This window comes from Trichoderma reesei (assembly GCF_000167675.1).
Source record: "Trichoderma reesei QM6a unplaced genomic scaffold TRIREscaffold_16, whole genome shotgun sequence".
Lineage (NCBI taxonomy): Eukaryota > Fungi > Ascomycota > Sordariomycetes > Hypocreales > Hypocreaceae > Trichoderma > Trichoderma reesei.
In genome coordinates this window covers 239,327-259,988 of record NW_006711163.1, presented here as the reverse complement: position 1 = coordinate 259,988, position 20,662 = coordinate 239,327, and the positions used below count along the sequence as shown (strand labels likewise).

The 20,662-nt window shown below is 54.2% G+C and overlaps 4 protein-coding genes across 4 annotated transcripts; 3 read left to right on the top strand and 1 right to left on the bottom strand.

Moving 5' to 3' along the window:
- Nucleotides 1–5,996: 5,996 nt before the first annotated feature.
- On the top strand, nucleotides 5,997–7,020 carry TRIREDRAFT_65406 (uncharacterized protein; the record flags this gene model as incomplete). The annotated part of the gene is made up of 3 exons (XM_006967242.1): nucleotides 5,997–6,093; nucleotides 6,229–6,494; nucleotides 6,559–7,020. Coding segments are annotated over 3 exons (825 nt in total), but the record flags the coding sequence as incomplete, so codon positions are not given.
- A 4,039-nt stretch (nucleotides 7,021–11,059) lies between these two features.
- TRIREDRAFT_65494 (matellopeptidase-like protein) lies at nucleotides 11,060–14,147 on the top strand (the record flags this gene model as incomplete). Its single annotated transcript, XM_006967241.1, has 4 exons — nucleotides 11,060–11,657; nucleotides 11,717–12,042; nucleotides 12,095–12,388; nucleotides 13,116–14,147. The coding sequence occupies 4 exons, from the start codon at nucleotides 11,060–11,062 to the stop codon at nucleotides 14,145–14,147; spliced, it is 2,250 nt and encodes a 749-aa protein (XP_006967303.1).
- A 1,939-nt stretch (nucleotides 14,148–16,086) lies between these two features.
- TRIREDRAFT_122874 (uncharacterized protein) lies at nucleotides 16,087–17,184 on the top strand (the record flags this gene model as incomplete). Its single annotated transcript, XM_006967240.1, has 1 exon — nucleotides 16,087–17,184. The coding sequence occupies one exon, from the start codon at nucleotides 16,087–16,089 to the stop codon at nucleotides 17,101–17,103; it is 1,017 nt and encodes a 338-aa protein (XP_006967302.1). The 3' UTR covers nucleotides 17,104–17,184.
- Nucleotides 17,185–18,963: 1,779 nt separating this feature from the next.
- On the bottom strand, nucleotides 18,964–20,029 carry TRIREDRAFT_29709 (uncharacterized protein; the record flags this gene model as incomplete). Its single annotated transcript, XM_006967110.1, has 2 exons — nucleotides 18,964–19,597; nucleotides 19,743–20,029. Coding segments are annotated over 2 exons (921 nt in total), but the record flags the coding sequence as incomplete, so codon positions are not given.
- Nucleotides 20,030–20,662: the final 633 nt, after the last annotated feature.

Genomic DNA, 20,662 nt, shown 5'->3' with positions numbered 1-20,662 from the left:
GACTGTCAACACGACGACAAGCACACACGAGTACATATGTACTGGCATTGAAGTAGATGACCGAGTTCGAACTCGAGCCTCCTTTGTCTCAGCCAAACCGGCCGGGAGAAGGAAAGCCGTGCCCACGACTGTCTCACCCGCCCTGCGAGGAGCAACAGCACATCTCGATCCCCCCCAATGTCGTATTACCCATGTAGTGAACGGCCGGAAGACCAGACAGACGGAATATATCCCTTTTCTTTCTTCATCCCTGTCTGTTTCTGTATCAATATCAGGACTCAAGACAAAAAAGGTCAATGAGGGATCCGGCCGGGCTGAGGGTGAAGAAGGGCGAAAGGGCTGCTGGCTGCCCGAGAAAGTGTTTCGTGTGAGTCGTTGCGCCGATCATGTAAAACACTGGTTCGACAGCAGGTCAGCCAAGGTCACGGCAAATGACCCAACTTTCTTTTCGTCTTTTTTTCTCCCTCCATTTTCCCCTTGTCATGGGTGAGACCGGCCTTTAGAGGTGACTTTGCAAGATCAAACCATATGCGGCCATGCCCGACATGATTCTTCAGCAAATACAGAGTGATTACATGATTGGATAGTCCTTTACGTCACATGTAAGCCTGCTGTGAGATAGAAAAAAGAAGAAGAAAAGAGTCCATGCCCAGGTATTGCCCCCCCCAGCGGTGAGGCCGTATTCAGAAATGAATACGAGAGACGGAGCTGCAGCGTGCATCGTCAACCGCAACAAGCGCACGAGTCTGTGCCGACGATGCGAATGGTATCAACGAGACAGCAATCATAGAGAATGAGTGCCTGAACGCCCAAAGTATTTGTCTGTTGGTGGTGTAGGAGCAGTTTACTTGACCTTCGTAGGCGCCCTGATGATATCACGCAATAACATACGAAGTCCCATGCAGAGGGATGGATTTGCGTGCATTAGCAGGACAGGACAGGTCAGTTCCGGCGCCATGGAATACGAACGAATGCCTTTCCAGACAATAAGGTACTCACAGCCTCGGGAAGTTTGGCTGCCGGAGGAAAGGATCTGAGCATCTGCCAACGTACTTACATCGGCGATAGCCTGGATAATACTCACATATCAGACGTGATGCGAAGTGTAGCACCAGAAGAGGAAAAGAAAAAAAGATGTAAATTTAGGAACATCAACTCATGATGCAGCGAAAAAAAAGTGCCGACGACTCACTCTAGCGCAGCGAGTTCCCGTATCACTCTATTCGTCATCTTCAATACCTCACGCCATCGACATTATCGTGTCTAGAGAAAGGAACGCAGGGAGAAGAAAATGAGGCTATTCTTATCGCTGCAATGCGCGCGTGCAGGCCAGATGAGCTGGCCGTGCTTGAGAATAAGTGGGATCTCAAAGAAAGAAGAAAAAAAAAAAAAGGCCATCAAATCAGATGAGCAGGGCCCGAGTCAGGGCGTGATAGCTACACCTCGGCACTGCAGAGGTTCCATGGCGGCTGACTCCGAAGCTAAATCGGGAGGCAAAATCCAAAAATATCACTTGGAGATGACGCGAACGGGATCTATGGTCATTGAGAGACCGACGGTATTGCAAATAATGCAGATTGGAGGTCAAAGAAGAAAGATCTGAGGTTTCTGCTCCTCGCAACGATGCACGGTCGACTTACAGCTCACCAAGGCAAGAGGCAGAAGAGACCACAGACAAGACGCCAAGCAGGCAATTTTAAATCAACAGACAATAGAACGCTCCCCCGAGGACTAATACGGCAATGGCCGTGCCGGGGGCTGGCTGGGCGTTGTTCGCGCATGGCATCTCATGGCAATTGGACCGGCTCGGCGCTTGTTTTTCGTTGATGGAAGAGGAAAGGAGGCATCCATAGCACAGCCTCCCCGCGACAAAGCAATACGCCAAGGAAGAGGTGTCGAATACCATAGTCGACGAGTGGCCGCTAGGAGCCATTGCCCAATGCTGCGAGCGGCCGTGAAGAAGATGTGAGTTGACCTGGAAGACGGTAAACCAGCCAGTCTGTGGAGGGACGTGCTGAATACGAAGAGGGTCCATACGAAGTACATGTACTTGCATGCAGCAGCACCGCGAGAGGCACCTGAGTTGCCGGAGTGCCGCAGCAAGTGTGCCAGATGTATGCAGCCGGATGGGTAGTCGCCAAGGAGAGCCTTTCCAAGCTCTCAAGATGTGTCTGGGGTCACGGGGCCGGCGTTGAACCACCTGGGGTCCCCGAAGGCGTTTGCTTCTTGTGTCTTTTTTCTGACCTGACTATCAAGGGAGAGGCTCCCCCGGTGCTCCGTGCGGAAGGGGGCTTGACTATGGGGTTCTGTTTCTGGATCCATGATAGTATCACTGTCACGGGCAACGAGCCACCTGGGTACGGGGAGGACGGGGACAAGCACGGCTTCGAAGTAGCTCGTCCCTGAGATGCCAAGCATTTTTTGACTCCTCGTGAAGAGAACGAGAACAAAAGGAAACCAAGTACTAGAAGGATGGAAAGGGTGTGGAGGGGCAGAGAAGGGGTTAGCGAGGGAGGTCGGGCAGCCCTCCTGGTGTAAGCTGTCGACAGGGCAGCTGCACGATTTTCCTACCCAACTCGGAGTCACCAATGTCTGCAGAATCTGAAAACTGAAACCATGACATGTCCTTGGCTTGTGCTTCTCCATCCCGCAGGAGAGAGACTGTGCTGTCAGTACGCACTGGTCCGTGGATTGGATGAGCTCGGAGTGGACCGGTGGCTGATGGTGATCTTCTGATTGGCAATGCAAGTCTTTCAGCTGTGCGTTGTGCAATCTCTGGTGACGAAACCTCGGGGAGCTGTGCTCCGAGCTGGGTCTCATGATTGTGTGATAAAGTCGACATGAAGCAGGTTTGCATGATATACTAGAAGCAAAGTTCTCAGCCAAGGCGTTTTACCGTGCTAGTAGTAGTGGGAGCTCTGGCATCATGGCGGAGCAGAGCAGCCTGTGGAGGAGCAGGAGGAGGGGCTTGATGGATCGGATCGGATCAGAGGAGTAGGAAAAAATATGAAGGCGGAGAGAAGAAGAAGACTTCAGAAATAGAAGAGGAAGGCTGACCGATGTGAGCAGTATGCAGTGTTTGTGACACGACACATGCATGAAGACGACGAAAGCTGTAGATTCGGCCTGTAGATTGGTCTGCGCTCATAGGGTGTAGCGCCTGTAATACGGCACACACAACAGCGCGGATGCAGATGGTGCAAAGTGTTGTAACTGGACTCGGTGATACCAGCCCGGAGACGAAATTGATAAGGCAAGGTATGATTCATGGGCATCTTGGGGGTGGGTTGATGGACCAGGTGGGCAGACAGGTGGGATCACCGTGCCGAGGCGCTTGTCCGATAGAGGCTGGTTGCAACCGGGGCCCTGCGGCGGGGTGTCGGAACAGCGAGGGATGGGAGAGGAAGACGAGGCCGGCGGCTGACAGTTTACGAGATTCTGGCGACGGCTTGTAGCGGTACCTCGTACTCTGTAATTTGAGCCTCTCTTCTGCCTGTTGATGCTTCCCAGGGCTTGGTATATGGGCTAGAAGCGTGACCGGACGACGAGGAGGAGGACGGGGCAAAAGACGAGGGTGCTGCTGGCGAGGGCACCGTGCTCGCGACACCTGCTCGGACGGTGTTTCCAGTGTTTCCAGCTGGAGTGGCAACAAACTCGCAAGGCTCTGACGACGATCGATCTCAGCCGTCTCGAAAGGGGGAGCCACGGTTCCACGGCGTCTGGGCGAGCTGTACGCCGCTCGATCGGAGGGTGCCACGATCACAATGGGGGGAGTTGCGTGTGCGTTATCGCCCTGTTTCGCAACCGCGGCGCTTTTGTGGCTCGTTTGTCGTCGTCGTATTAGTGGTACAACCACCTACGATAGGTTTGCAGTCGATGTCGCTGTACTTTTTGTGACGGAGCTCTGACATGAAGCCCCTAGGCCGAGAGAATCCATGCACATCCAGACCCTGCAGCTCCAACGGGACCGTCATCAGGGGTAAGTCCGCCCACCAATGACGTTGGTGCCTCTCCAGGGTCCTGTTTATCCTAACTGTACAGTAGTAGTAGTACGAGGAGCAGAGGCACAACGAACTGATAAAGCAGATGCTGTAGCACACGATGATACTGAGAAGCTGAGGCAGTACAGAACTCGTACTGTGGCCCGTACTGTACGTTGCGGCAGCCGTGCCGCGCTGTAAGATAAGGCAGGCAATATCAACGGCCGAGCAAAACGGGCGACATGCTACATGCAATGGCCCAGGCAGCGCACATGTAACCTCCCTAAAGCAGCAGGTCGTGTGGCCACGATTCCCAACGGCGGTTTCGAGAAGAGGTGCGAATCACTTGCTAGTACGGGTAATAGCAGTATTTTCTTTTTGATTATCGTGATTGACAAGCCAACGGACCGAAACGGAGCTGCGAGTGGAAGGAATACTGTAAGAAGAAAAAGAATTAGCAGAAGAAAATCAGGCAAGCACGGGGCGCCGTGTGAACTGACTGACTGTGTGAATTTGTTTGCGTGGTTTTGCGATCTTGGTAGGTGTTTGAGAACCGGCGGGCCTCTGCGCGTCATGTGGCCCATCTTTTGTGATTCATAGATCTTCTGCTGTCTCTCTGGCTCATCAATTGCTGCTCATGAAACAAGACAGTGCTGCGCAAGGTCACAGTACGAAACTGCGGCGATGCAGAGACGGATTTGCTCCAGAGAATACGAGTTCTGTAGAGAGGAACTTCCATGGTATTGGATAATCTGTCAGTGTGTGGGCGGCCGCTGCAGATACGCTCGAAACCGCTCGAAGCACCTTCCTTCGGTCGATTTACTCGTACGCGTACCGGTACCGGTACCAAGTCGAGCCACCTTCCACTGCGATAACGTGCAGTACCTACCTCACTGTACTACCTCAATGAGGTAACTGCCGCCCAGGTGAAGTGGAAAGGAAACAGCGGATGACGGGGAAGGAGCGCCACGTTGGATCTGGCAACTGGCTGGGTTGGGCGGCCGTGCAACTTTCCTCTCTCTTCTCTGCACCTCTCACCATTATCTGCTCCTCGTCTTTCTACCCAGAGGCCTGGGCGGCTGCAGCGACATGGGAAAACCGGCGACACGAGGCCCATTTGGGCTACCGGCAAGTCGGAAATGGCAGCCAGCCAGCAAATACGATGCCGAGTATCTGCTACTCGCGCTGGGCGCATAGCCGCAGCCGGGCGGGCGAGTATCGGTACCTCGGACGACGCACTACTCGCCAATAATTGACAGCCCAGCCCACGTCTGGCGGCGCCACCAACACGAGGCCAGGCGTCGCCCACCGTTCTGGACCCTGGGCGCGCTCTCCACTGGCCGGACCTGATGAGCGAGCCGAGGGGCTGGGGGTGATTCAGAGCTTCGACGCTGGCGGCTGCTCTGCTGGTCTCACGCGGCCTGGCTCAGCCGCCCTCGCTGGTTGGCCACCGCCGGCGCAACCAGGCAGGTATCGACAGGGGCCTCCCTCGCGTCGGCGGTCTTGGCCCTGCAGGGATTTGCGACAGGGGGCGCAAGTGGTGGGACCCTGGGCCGGGCTGGGCTCATGAGCAGCAGCACCGGCAGCGGGAGCAGCACCAGCACGGGGACAGTGCCTGCTGTCCAGCACCTGGATTACGAGCACTGCCAGATCCAGCTGGCCAGCCAGGTCAGTCAACCGCCGAGTCGTCCTCACATAATAAGACACGCATCTCACCACCGCCTCGATTCCTGTTCTCCTCCTCTTCTCTCCTTCTTCCCTCGTCCCTCTTATTAATTCCCCATCACCGCTTCCTCGAGCCCCTCCCAACCTTCCTCGAGCCTCCGTCCCGCGTCTTTCTCTTGCGCAGTCTCTCGCTACCAGCTTTCGGCCACTTGACCCGACCATCGCTTAGGTCTAGTAATTGTTTCTCTTCTCGCCAAATCTTGACCAGCCCGTCCACCCGGCTGTATATATATATATACACATACGCATCTTTTCGACAAGCTCTCGCTATCGTATAATCAAATCGCCAAAATGCTTTCCAAGTCCTTCGCCACTGCTGCTCTGGCTCTTGCCGCCTCGACCCTGGTGTCTGCCCAGACCTCTACCGACTGCAACCCCCTTGAGAAGAGTAAGTGATTTCGGCGAGGAATGAGAAATGACGTGTGGGAGATTGCTGGGAGAAGACACTGTGACGAAGTTGGATACCAATTGGAGCATCAAACATCTTGACCAAGCATCAGATCACTGACATTCCACCTCACAGCCTGCCCCAACGACCCTGCCTTTGGCAAGAACTCGGGTAACTGCGACTTCAGCAAGGGCGCATGCAGCAGCTTCGAGAGCCTCCCCGGAACCACTCTCAAGTACAACGGCAACGGCGCTGTCTTCTCCATCAGCACCGAGAAGGAGGCTCCCACCATCCGCACCGGCAAGTACATCTTCTTCGGCCGCATCGATGTCGTCGTTCAGGCCGCCGCTGGTGCCGGTATCGTGACCTCTGCCGTTCTCCAGTCCGATGATCTTGACGAGGTATGCTTCCCCTATTCATCTACCGTTTTTCCTTCGACAGGAAGACTAACTCATGTGATCTCAGATCGACTGGGAATGGGTTGGCGGTGACAACGCCCAGGCTCAGACCAACTACTTCAGCAAGGGCAACACTGCCACCTACGACCGTGGTGCTTTCCACCCCGTCGACAACCCTCTGGGATCTTTCCACACCTACTCCGTGGAGTGGACTTCTGCCGGTGTCACCTGGCTGATCGACAACAACGTTGTCCGCACCCTGACCGCTGCCAACGCCGAGGGCGGCGCCGATGGTCTCCCCCAGTCGCCCATGCAGGTCAAGCTCGGAACCTGGGTCGCCGGCCGCAAGGACGCTCCTCAGGGCACCGTCGAGTGGGCCGGTGGCTACACCGATTTCTCCAAGGCTCCCTTCCTGGGCTACTACAAGAGCATCTCCATTGTCGACTACGCCGGTGCCGATGCCCCCACCTCCAAGAGCGTCAAGGAGTACATCTACAGCGACCACAGCGGCTCCTGGCAGAGCATCAAGGTCGTCCTCGGCGACGGCAGCGACAACAGCGAGGATGTTACTTCCTCCTCCTCCGCCAAGGCTACCTCCACCAAGGCCTCTTCTGCCGCTCACACCACCTCCAAGGCCTCTTCTGCCGCTGCCTCCACCACCGCCGCTGACGAGGAGACCACCACCGCCGACGTCCAGACCACCCTTGCTACCGCCACTGCCTCTCCCACCAAGAGCACCTCTGGCGGCAGCAGCGCTGGTAACTCCACCGTCTCCGTCGTCCCCAGCGGCTCTGCCCAGCCCACCAAGCCTCCCACCGTCCCCGGCAACGCTGGTTCCCGCGCCGCCGCCACCGTCGGCAGCGTCTTCGCTGTCGGCGCTGGTATCGTCCTGGCTCAGTTCCTCCTGTAAACGGGATCCTGAGGCCACAACCCCCCCTTTGGATTTGCTTTCTAGGAATGTACTTATTGCGGACATGAAAAGCATGTAGACTGGGGCCAGGCGTGCGCGCGCGGAGCGGAGAGCGGACCAAGCTAATACTATACAATTCGAGATTTACCCAAGCCGCCCTCCTTTTCTCTTGTTCACTGTACATTTCGACGGGACATGAAAAACTGTGGCACGACTTCTTCTCTCGACCGGTATATCCTTTTCTCTTTACACCTTTTCCTTCACTCTGGTTTCTCCCCTCTGCCTCTGCAGTCCTGGACGAAACGCTTTAATGATCTTTTAATGGGGGAGGTCTGCTTTCTTCTTCCGCCGAGTCGACTATGGTTATGACGTTTGCTTGGATTGACGAAGAGAAGAGGATCGATGATATTTGATGTTTGTTTTCTATCTGCCGTTGGTGTTTTTTGTTTTGGCTTGATATCCTCCTTGATGTTTGCTTTTGCCTGTTTGGACCATGTATTTCGAGTTCGGCGCATACCCGATTGGGATGTGGATGGTTGAAGACGTTGAATGAAAAGCTTTATAACCGATGCCATGCTTTTTGCCATTGCTATGTCGTGTGATCCATTCCTAGTGATGCCTGGTAGTTTGAGCTGTCCGTGCTTGTATCTATTACAACCCACGTCTGGCCGCAACTGTCTCCTGACTTGTCTTCCGTGCTCCACGGTTCTTCGACTCCTGCACCCCATACTTTGGCAGGCAGTCACTCTTGTTGTCGTCGTCGTCGGATGCGAGTGAATACGGGGTAATACGGAGGAAGCACGGAACATCCATGTCCATGTCCATGACCCATGCCTATGATCCATGTCCCATGTCCAACGTCCTTTACCCAACCGGGCAACACGTTTAAATTGCACACCAACAAACGCAGCCTAGTGCCCTTTACACTAGCTTCGTCTTCCCCCGCGCAACAAGGCGCGATAATGGGAATGGAGTCGGGAAGGGTTCGGTTCTTCTTGGGTTTAGACCCGAAGGAAGAGCGGCAGGGGTCTTGGGGCGGAATTCAGATAGTATGGAATTTTGCCTTGAGAGGTGTTACATGTTTTTGAGGTATCTTGAGGGAAGGTGGGTGGTGGTGAGGGTACGAGGTATTAATGTATAGTGAGTGAGTGGTATTAGGGATTCATTTCGTTTTGGTGCCTGCCAAGACACATTACTGATGTGTGAGTGTGTGAGTGTGTGTGGGTAAGGGGATGATGGGATGGACGAGCTGCGGTTTGTGGTTTGTGGTTTGTGGTTCTGTGGTTCGTGATGGCGATGAGGAAGATGATGGGGAGGGAGGGAGGAGCAACGATGGAGGTTGAGGTGTTTCGAGCTCTGGGCTTTGAGAGGCCTGTGCTTGGTGTGGACGAATGTGACGGATGAGCTTGTGAGTTGTGTTTTGGGAGTCCGAGGGTGTATGTCCTGAGAGATTGAGTGATTAAGTGGGTGAGCGGGAATTCAGTTCTGCGCGCGGTTCTGTTTCTTCACAGGCGGTGTTGCAGAGATTACGTGCATGAAGACTCATGCAGCCTGGCGCTGTAATCAATAAAGGTACCTACCTCTCCTTAGTAGAGATGCTACATGTATCAATTATTAGAGATAATATGAGAAAAAGGCAAGACCAAGAACTCATAAGGTACCTAGGTTAGATGTAATAGTATATCCGGTGCCCAAGGATCGGACAATCGGCCCCCTTTCCCCCTGTCAACAAGAAGTAGTACTACGCACGAGTAGGTAGACGCCGAACATGCAACTTATCTGCATTGGGCAAGAGGATGCGTTGCCGTTAATTGCGGATATTACTGGGCTGCGGAGACGAAGTTATCGATGGTCTCTTCCACAGATGGCCATTTGTTTTCTTTCTTTTTTTGCTTCCAGTTTTGACTGACTTGTTCTGTTGGAGCTAGGCGGGATGGGGGATGGGCGGCTTGTGGACGTGGGATGGTGAAGCTTCTACGCGTACAAGTTAAACGTCTGTAAGATGTTCTCTTCGAGTATACGTTGCGATGTGTGATTGACTGCATTGTATGATGCTATTTGAGAAAGCAAGCAACACATCAAGCGAAACCTCGGTGTTGTTTGCTTCATCGTTTCTGTCTCTCTCGTCTCGCATTCTTGTCCCATCTTGTTTTATAGGCTTGTCCTGGGCTGGGTATAGTAGAGCGAGCCTCGTGTGTTGTACGAGATATTAACGTGTGGTGTGGTTGTGGTACAGTAATAGACGTCTGATCGAAACTCACAGGTGCAGTAGGCTTAGAAGTTATTACGTGCTACCAGGCCGGACAAGGCAGTTTTGACTCACCTGGCAATGAACGCACAAGCTTATAAGCCTTGCTTTCCACAGGCATTCCCCATGAGGATTGACGGTAGACTCTGCTGAAGCTGCCCAGAAGCTTGATGATCCGATGCCCGGCTTGGCTTCTGGCCAGGACCTCATTCTCAGGTGAAGCTCCCGAGATAGCTTCTCTAGCCGCCTTACTTTAGCTTGGCAAGCTCAGATAGACAAGTTGAAGTGTTGCGCCGAGCAAGCGCAGAGGCACGAGTCATGGAGCTTCAGCTTTTGCTTTGAGGAGAGCGTGTTTGTGGGACGCGGCTTTACTTTGAGTCTCTTTGCTCGCAAATGTTTTCCTATGTTGGCGCGGTTTTGCTTGAGCTTTTATTGGAGACACTGTATATTCTTTGCTTCAGTTAGTGGAGTGTTGGTTTGTGTGACGTGAGGGTGTAAGTGACGCAGGGTGCGATGATGGAGTCTTGAGTTTGGGCCATTTGCTATTGACGGACGGTTCACATCATTACTTGGCTATTAGGTGAAACCTTTACTTCAACTTGTAAGAAGATCAATATATCTCATGCACCCATTTACACAGTTTTTAGCTTTCACTGAAAAGAGGACGTGGGGAGCGCTGTTGCTATCGCTGGCAAGAGGCGTTCAATGCGTGATGTATAACTGCCTTTCTGAAGCACAAGACACGTGCAGATGCCAACGTTGACGAGATTTGCGTGGTACTAGACGTATCAACAGTTGTGGCAATTGCAAGCTTTCTGAGATTCGCTATCATCACCTTGGCCGGGTGTCTCACTTGGCCATACTCGCATTTGCTGTCAAACTTGGCTCTTATACTACAGTAGGCATCATCGTCAAGCACGATGGCATCACGAGACGACTGGAAATCCAACGTCGTTCCATGACTAACTCAGAGCCTCTGCGCCACAGAGACCTCGAAGCGAGATATCGCTACTCCTGCAGGAAGAAAGACAGGTGAAAGGCCTGATGTGATAGATCTTGCGAGTGTTTGACTTGCCATGTTGACACAAGAACGCATCGTGACTGCCTTGACGTTACTCGACGATATCGCCAATCTGCCATCAGTCGGTGAAGGCACGATCATTTTCACTGCAATTGACCATGATGAAGTCTGTTATAAAAGAGGCAGGAAGGAGACAATGTGATGCTCTGCCTCTTCAAATCCCACCGCCAGTCTACATCTCCTCCAACAAAACAACAACTCATTCGTATAATCTCAACATCAATATCATCTTCTTCATCATATTTATCAATAAGTTATATCACCTTGCTGTATCTCTGGTCTCATCGAAAGTCAAGCATCCTTCCCACGCAACAGACGACATCTGCACCATGGCCCACCGCTGCTACATCATCCCGCCTCACCTCCTTAAGGCCATCTCCGAATCCTCTCACAACTCCGATGCCATCCGCCAGTCAGCTCGAGCTGCCCTCATCTCTCACGAAACGCATTCCGCCAAACGCAGGCTACACCTCGAGGCCGTAGTGCAGAGCCGACGCGCCAGCCGTGCTCCGCCGCCTACAAGTCCCTTTGTTCCCTCCTCTGTTCTTCGCTCCCTATCCCAGTCTGAGCATGTGGACGAGGAGGCTCGAGCGCGTGCCGCCAAGGACCTCGAACATGCTCTTTACCTTGAGGCTCGAGCAAAAGAGGGCATTGAAGCGGCTCAGCCGGATGCCGATGCATCAAAGTCAACGACAAAGCGATCCGTGTACGACGCCGAGCACACCTCGAGCGAGGGCAAGCTGCCTGGCAAGCTTGTCCGGGCCGAGGGTAACAAAGCGGTCACGGACAAGAATGTCAATGAGGCGTATGACAATGTCGGAACTGTCTTGCAGTTCTATAAAGACAAGTTCAAGTGGATTTCCATAGACAACAAGAACTCGGACGTCATCAGCTCTGTCCACTTTGGAGACATGTACGAGAACGCTTGTAAGTGATGACCTCTTCCCCTCAATTACAAGGTAGTCCGTTGGCTAACTTGGAGGTAGTCTGGGATACCGAGGAGCGGCAAATGGTGTTTGGAGATGGCGGCGAGTTCCTGGGCAACTTTGTTGGCAGCATCGACGTTATCGGGCACGAGTTGACGCACGCAGTTACAGAGCATACGAGTCCCCTCAATTATCAGGGACAACCGGGTGCTCTGAACGAGCATGTTTCTGACGTGTTCGGCATCATGATCAAGCAAAAGGTCCAGAACGAAACCGCAGCCAGTGCCGACTGGCTCATCGGCGAAGACTGCATTCTCCCAGGCGTCAAAGGTGTTGCCCTCCGAAGCATGAAAGCCCCGGGAACGGCGTACAACGATCCTCGTTTTGTAAGTTGAGAGCATCTTGTCACGTCAATCATCCCAGACTAACAGCCACCAGGGTAAAGATCCCCAAGTCGACAACATGAAGAACTATACACCAACATTCGAGGACAACGGCGGCGTCCACATCTTCTCTGGCATTCCCAACAAAGCCTTTTACCTGGCGTCCAAGGCCTTTGGCGGCTACTCGTGGGAAAAGGCCGGGCAGATCTGGTGGAAGACGATGCGCAGCGGCCAGGTGTCCGAGAACAGCACGTTCCTCCAGTTTGCCGACGTGACCGTGGACGTTGCAAAGAAGGAGTTTGGGGCCGATGCCGCCAAGACGGTTCGCAAGGCCTGGGATGATGTTGGCGTGACTAGAAGCCTCTAGAAGAGAAGCCCTGGCGGTGGTTGGTGCACCATTTTGTAGGTGTCGTCTCGTTGCGATTCTCCTGTAAACCTAGCCTTAGATGCATTTTCTTCTCCATTCGTTACCTATACCTAGTTTTGAGCTCTACAGTTAGGCTGCCCTGGAATCGAGAGTTGTTTATCCATTGGGTACCTACAGCAACCGAGTTGCGTGTGATGCATGGATATCGGAAATGACTTGACGAGCTGCATACCTAGTAGGTATCAAAGTGTCTTGTCTACCTAGGTAGGTACCCAGACGTCATACAAGATAGGTATCAGAGAGATAAAGCACACCTGAAAGGAAGGTGCGAGAGGACTGAATTGATGAAGAAATGACATGGCGAAGTTGGGAAGGAGCCACCGACCTCCCCCTTCATGCTGGATTACCTACCTAGGTACTAGATGTGTCCTTTTCCTCTTCTTGACTGGAGCATTTCTTCTCTCCTCTCTTCCTCCTCCTCTTCTAATCCATTTTCTCTATTCATCCGGGATTTTTCGCCGCAATAGATGGACACGTGTGGCAGTTGACAGCCCGCCACCAGCTATCAAATTGCCACAAGAGCTTCATCGTGCTGGCCAGAGAGACAACAAACAGCCTCATGGCTTCTTCATTCACGCCTCTCAACCGGACCATCGGCCGTCATGGCAGTTCCACAGGACCGCCGCCTTCTGCCTCAACCACGCAGCAGGAATACTCTTGTCAATCTTCCCCTCAAACTGCGGGAAAGCCAGACACGCCAAAGCATAATGACATTCGACTTCGATACCAGCTGTCGTTGCCGACCCTCAGATCGCTCTCTACGATCGACAAAGCGCCCGATCGCCGAAAGGTTCTCGAGATTGCCTGTCACGCAGCAGAGTTTCGGTCCTTCCCAATAAAGCAAGATCAGAAAAACCTCTTTCGAGAGATCAACGACCACACAGGCATCCCGTACCCGATCAGTGGCCTTGTCACCGAGTCGTGGCAGAAGGTGTTTCTGCTCATCCAGATTGATCTCTCGCGAGGGGGGTGGCCCAACAAAATCTCTGCAAACGGCCGCAAAGAGCTGATGAGAGAGAGCGGCCGCATATACGTCGTGCTGGATCGCGTGCTGAGATGCCTTGCCGACATCTTTGGCGAGAGAGAGGACGGCAGAGGAGTCACCGTCACTCTCGATGTCCTCAGGAGCGTCAAGGCGAAGGTGTGGGAGGGCACCGAACTCGAATTGCTACAAGTCGAAGGAATTGGCGCGGCCAAGATGAAGCGCCTCACTGATGCGGGCATCAAGACCATCAAGCAACTTGCTGGACTGGAGTTTTATCATATCGAACGACTTCTCAGCAGAAATCCACCCTTTGGACATCAAATGCTCACTCAACTGTCGGGGTTCCCACTCCTACACATGCAACTTTCTGTGATTTCCGAGTACATGCCCGCGCAACGAGATGGCAAGCAAGACAAAGGCACATGTCCCCTCCAACAGTCTTGGATCACTAGGGTTCTGTTGGGATATAGCAATGACGCTCTGCCAACCTGGTGCAAACGGAATCCCTGGGCGACTCTGGTGATTGAAGGGGATGATGGCCGGCTCTTGTGGTTCTGGAGGGGGAGCGTGAAAAGGATGGAGACGACCAAGATCATGTTCGTCCGCTTGGACGCTAAAAAGGGGGAGAATGTCAAGGCCACCTTTGCCTGTGAAGGGATCGTCGGGACTCTCATACGAACGACACTGGCCGTTTAGACTCTGCTGGTAGCAGTATCGTCGCAATCGACCCGCAATTACTACCTCGAATTGGCAGGTTGAACGCGCTACGCGACTTCGCACACTTTGACTGCCTCGAACAACACGAATGGATGAATGTTTTGGTAACTTGATGGGATGGCCAATGCGGCTCATCCAGCTGCTTCTTGAGCAAATTGAAAGGAGATTTCCCACCACACCCGCCTGCAGCTGCTCTGCCATTCTATTTTTGATGTAGCGCAAATGCAAGGCAGACTGGCTCCAATCTCAGTCGCTGACAAGTCAACAGACTAAGTTCAGCCGCAATCATCCTGGTTCGCCCCTCTGTAAGAGAGGGAACACATCACGCCGAACCCGGGGGAGATGAACAGAAAAATAGAAGACAAGGTGAAGAAAAAAAGAAAATAGGTCATGAATGGAGGGAGGAAAAGGAAGAAAAGGAAGAAAAACAGACTGCTCTACCTACCTACCTATCGAGAGGGGGGTTGAGCTTCACGGAGTGTCGCAGCCAGTGGCTTGTACTTGCATCGACCGGAGCCTGATTCAGCCCAATGGCATCTTCCCCGACAGGTCCATGCAGGACGAGCATGTCGGCTCAGCTCATTCTTGTGCCACTGGAAAGCAGCAAGAAGGATTCATAGCCCGGGGTGACTTTGGAAGACGGCACAGATACGATATACGATCAGACGGTGACAGAGAGCGTCGGCTGAGGCTGGTGCTTGTCTTAGTGTTGTAGCTAAGCTTAAGTGCGGCTCCGCTGCGACAGCCGAGCAAAGAGCTGCCTGCCCTCATTTCACCAAAAGAACTGTCCCCGTTGACGACGATTGTTCCAAGAAGTATCTGTTGAATGCAAGAGCTGCCAGAGAAGTGGCCGAAGAGCATAGCTACAGCCTCACGGATCAGCTTAACAGTTACAACCCCCCAGCTGTGGACAGCTCCTCCTGGAGACGAGAGCGAGAGCCGGTCCATCGGTGAACATCCGCACTCGAAGCCTAGACCTCGTCCGACCCCCGTCGCTGTTGCTGGGGTATATGCAAGAGGAGGATCGCCTGCAACGGTCTGGTCCAGCCCTGGTCCACGAGGGTCTGTCGCTGGCAATATGGGGAGCTAGAGCAACCCCATGTCTCTAATCTTTACTGCCATCCAACTGTTGCCTCGCACTATTCCTCGAGCAGATCGTCCTGTCCACATGGTCCCCGGGAGCTGAAAGAATCAGACCCGCTTCTGCATGAGTCTGTTCCTCTTTCAACCCATCATGACAAGGCATCGATTGGAGTTGTTCTTGGTCTCCGCCATGTCTATTGTTACTGGCAACAGCAATGCACCACGACTTGACCGCCTCCAGAGACCAGAACAGCAGAGTCAGGCACCCACACCCTCGCCTTTGGTGTTAGTATTGCTTGACAAACCCATTGGCTCAGCCATCCCGCATGAAGCCACACAGCTGGACAGCATGAAGATGGGCAGTAGCTCAAGCCACCGGCTGGCTGTGGCACTGGAATAAGGCTTCCTCTGCCATACTGGGAATGCTTGGCGAAACGGGCTGAAGGATTAGTGCCGGCAGGGGTCTTGTCAACCCTCCAGACCGTCCATGAGCCTCGCCAATCAAGGCAGGATGGAGTGTCGCTTGTTTATTTGGACCCCTGGATAGGTTGGTCTTTTAGCTTGTGATGGCTTCGCAGGATCCCCAGGGTCAATGGATTAGGCACGCAGGCGAGCTCTGGGAGTGATGAATCGGGCATTTTGTTGAGGAAATGTCGTTGCAGCTTTGCGTAACTACCTATAAAGGTGGCCGGGACCCAGCTTCAGCTACGGCAGTTGCACGTCTTTCTCTGTCAAGCAGTCCTACGGTCAAACGGGAATTGCTTCTTCCTAGCAAAAGTCTGAGCCATCGTCGTCTACACGTTTCGTTGCCAGTCTTGTCGACTCTTATACAATCATGTCTGTCTACTCTGCACTCCTCCTGGCCGCAGCTGGGCTCGCCGCTGCCGATAAACTGGCAGCCATGAACGTCGCAGCAGCCAGTAGTAGTCGAAACATCACCGTCGCCGGCCCGGGCGCTGCATCGTTCGGCGTCCACTCTGTCTCTGATGGCTGCGGCATCGGCATGACCACCTGCGACGTCAACTGCATGCCCCTGACTGGCATCTGCTGCGGCCTCGGCAACGGCGCGTACTGCGACATTGGCTATTCTTGCGTCGACGACGGATGCTGCCCCGTGGGCAAGATCTGCAACGGACCGCCCACTGGCTGCAATGGAGACCGTGATCTTTGCGGCGAGTTCTGTGTGCCCAAGGGCACTTGCGATGGAAGTGGTGGTGGTGGTGGTGGCGGCAGCGGTGGTAGCGGCGGATGCCCTTTGGGATATGAGGCCTGCGACGACGAATGCATGCCCACTGGCAGTGTCTGCTGCCACAACGGCTATCATTGCAATGCCGGCCAGACCTGTACATCCGACTTCAAGTGCCGCCTCGGAGGAAGCGGCGGCGGCGGCGGCGGCGGCGGCAGTGGTGGTAGCGGGGATGATGACCCGACTTCTACCATCGGGGACAGCTTCTCTACCAGAGGCTCTGGCGGCTCTCGTCCGACCACTTACAGCCTCTCGCCCGATCCCGAGCCTACTGCTACCCCTACCGAGTCAAACCCCTTTGGCGGCGACGACGTCAGCTCGACTGAGGTTAGCCAGCCCACTGCCACCGAGCCTTCCTTCACCGAGCCTTCTACGACTCCCAGGCCTACATCGAACAGGGGCAGCAGCGGTGGCAGCAACGGTGGAAGCAGCAGCGATGATGGAGGCGATGATAATGACGGCAGCAACAGCGGCAACGACAACGGTAAGAGTGGCAGCTCCAGCGGTGACAGCAACGGCGACAGCGAGGACGATGGAAGCAGCGGCACGATGAATGCCCCGAGCCTCGTCGCCGGCTTCCTTGCTCTCGTTGCGTTCGTTCTGTAAGCGTCTTCTCACGCTGCAGTGCTGCCGATTGCCGGAACCCAAGGGAACCTTGCACAGATATGATAGGATGGGGGGAGTTCCTTGTCTGGTAATGAGTTAATGGGATGAGATTCGAAGGGGAGGGAAAAATTGAAATGATACCATTTGTTGTTATGTGTTTGGTGTCGTGAGGTCTGACCTAGGCCATAGCTGTGTATTGAGGTAGCTGGCTAGCTGCTGCTATGGAAGAGGGAAGAGAGGAATTCCGGAATTACGGAATTACGTAGGAAGGTGTGGGTGGCCTTGCCGACCCAAGTCACGTGCCCCAGCACGTGCAACACATCCCCCCAAGGCCAGCCACGCAAAGAAAGAGAAAACAAAAGTGAAGCTATCGCGGCTTCCAACCAGCTCCTCCAAGTCCAAGTCCTCCCAGTCCTTCTCAATCCATCCGATAAAAATGCTCTAGGCTCCCGGCCGTAGCACTGGCTCCGGCAAACAACGGGCTCTGGCTTCTGGCAACAATGGCTCTGGCTTCTGGCAACGAGGGCTCTGGCTTCTGGCTTCCGGCTATTGGGTCTTTTAGCTGTAAAATAAGGGTCGTAATGGTTGACTGGTGGCTTGACTGGTGATATTGCTGTAGAAAAAGGTGGCTCTTGCTAATCGAGGCTCTATAGCTCTTACCGATCGCGGCTAAAGGCTGTGGCTAGGCTGTGGTGTTGACGATGGGGGTTGTTGTTGTTTTTTAGTGACTGAGGCTGCCGACCGTGGCCATTTAAGGCCGTTGACGATCGCGGCCGTCAGCCTTTTTCTTCTTTTTCTTCATAACAAAGTCTCCCAGCTACTAGCAGTAGCAAAGGAGAGTAAGGTCCGCAGTGGAAATGCGGGGGCTCATAACCTGTCGTGAGGTCTGACCTAGGCCATAGCTGTGTATTGAGGTAGCTGGCTAGCTGCTGCTATGGAAGAGGGAAGAGAGGAATTCCGGAATTACGGAATTACGTAGGAAGGTGTGGGTGGCCTTGCCGACCCAAGTCACGTGCCCCAGCACGTGCAACATTTGGGAGGGTTAATGGGTTGCTCATGTCCGATGAGGTTCAATTTGTCGTATGAGGATACATGAATCTAATGTCTTTAGTCAATCATCTGTTTGCACGCCCTGTCTCTTCTGCTCCTTCTAAAGAAGCATTACCTATGAATCGAGGGATATGTTCATCGGAGCTATCTTAAAACTGAAGTGGTATTCGCCTATTCATACATTGCCCTCCTTCTCACATATCATTGTACTCTCTTCCAGCCCCCTTTTGGAAATAGTTGTTCTTACATGTTGAGGAGCGGAACAGACAAACACGCAAAGAAGCAGACTACCTAGTCAGGTTTTTACAAATGCGTACAAAAAACGAGCAAACACGTAGAAACGTGAACCACCGCATGCGAAACAAGTCGCACAGAAAAAAACTTTAACGCCGTGTCTGTTGGAGTTGCAGTCGTGACATGAGCCAACAACGCNCTTTCCCCCCCCCCCCCCCCCCCCCCCCCCCTCTTAACCCCTGACCTTCAAACTTCTTCACCACAATTGCCCTCTAGAGAATTCTGCGATTCCATATCTGGCCTGTTCGTTATGATTGATACATGTTGGGTGATTTTCCTTTGAATCATATCTTTTTTTTTGTTTTCTTCCCTTCTTTCATTAGATTGGAGATTTTTTCTTTTTTTACCTTTCTTTCACTTCCTGCCGGTGACTTTGTTGAAGCTCTCCAGCACCTTGTCCTTCAAGTCGCCCTTGTTCTCATTGGCATATTCTTCCGAGGGCGTCTCTCCGGATGAAGGCGCGCTCTCGGCTTCGCCATTGGAGGATGATGGTGTGACCATTTGCTTGGCCATCACCTTTGCCTGGGCCTCGCTGACCTTGCCGTAGACGTTGAGGCCGGTGGCAATCATGCCGCTGATGTCGCCGACGTTTCCGGGCACGACGACGGCCGTGCTCTCCTTTGCGAGCTTGCTAAAGGCCTCGACGTACTTCTCGGCGACGGTCAAGCTCATGGCGCCCTGGGCGCCGTGGGAGCCCTTGAGGATGCTGGCGGCGACGGCGTCGATGCCCTCGGCGGTGGCCTTGGCCTTGAGCAGGATGGCCTCGGCCTCACCGTCGGCCTCGTTGATGCGCTCGGCGCGCAGGGCCTCGGAAGCGAGGATGACGCTCTGCTTCTTGCCCTCGGCGATGTTGATGGCGCTCTGGCGCTGGCCCTCGGACTCGAGGATCTCGGCGCGCTTGGAGCGCTCGGCGGTGACCTGGCGGTGCATGGCCTCGACCACGGCGCCGGGCGCGTGGATGTCCCGGATCTCGTAGCGCAGGCAGGTGACGCCCCAGGCCTGGGCGGCCTCGTTGATGGCGGCGGTGATGTTGGTGTTGAGGGCGGCGCGCTCCTTGAGGACGTGGTCGAGCGTCAGCTGGCCGATTTCGGAGCGCATCGTCGTCTGGGCGAGCTGCGAGATGGCGTACTCGGCATCCTCGACGCCGTAGCTGAAGCACAGAGATCTCGTTAGCACTCAATGGCTGGGTGGGATGTTTCAATAATCCCCTGAGCTCTTCCATAGACCTTTGATAGTTCGTCTGGCGAGCAAAGGGAAAGCATATGTAGAGCAACCCGCGAGAAAGAAAAGCTCACCTGGCCTTGTAGGCATCAAACACCCTCGTAAACAGCACGCCGTCGAGCTCCAGCGTGACATTGTCCGCCGTAATGGCGCTCTGACTAGGAATCTCAATGGCCACCTCCTTCAAGCTCTTGACGTAGGCGATCCGGTCAATCACGGGCGCCAGGATCGCCAGCCCGGGCTCCAGGATGCGGCTGAACTTGCCCATGCGCTCGACGATCCACGCCGTCTGCTGCGGTACGAAGCGCACAATCGTGTTGGCGGGCAGCCGCGGCTTCTGGAAGTACGAGGGCAGCGGGCCGCCGAAGCTGCTGCCGCTCGAGGAGCCGGAGAAGCTGGCGGGGAGGAGGGTGCGCGACGAGGTGGTGAAGGACGAGTGCGGCTGCGGAGGGCGCAGGAGGAGGGCCCTCGAGGCTGTCCTGCCGGCGCGGAGGGCGGCTCTTGGGGGCGGGAGTGAGGGCATCGTGGGAATTCGGAGGATGTGTCTTGCTGTATGGTATGGTGTGTTGAGCTGTATGTGAGCTGCCTTGCGTGCTGCTTCAGCCGCCGAGAGGCTGTGAATGTCCGCCAAGGATGAGGCTGCCTGGCAGTGGAACAGCGTCACCCTGATGCCAACTTGACCCGAGGCAGAGCGCTGGACAGAGGACAAGACAAAAGGAAAGTCGTGGCGGTCGTATACCTAACGAGGGAATCAACTTGAAAGGTCTATTAGTTTAGTAAGTAGATGTCAATGATGCCTGCAGGTGCAGCAGCTTCTCCAAGAGCTGCCGCGGGCTTTCTCTGCTCCTGTACCCGGCAATTACCCGACCTGCCGTGCTTTCCATACAGAGCGCTAACAAATGGATGCCCAACAGCTTACATGCCAGGGTACCTCCGCCAAGGTCACTCGACACCCCGGGCCATTCCGTCATATCACTCATCATCGTTTCTTTTG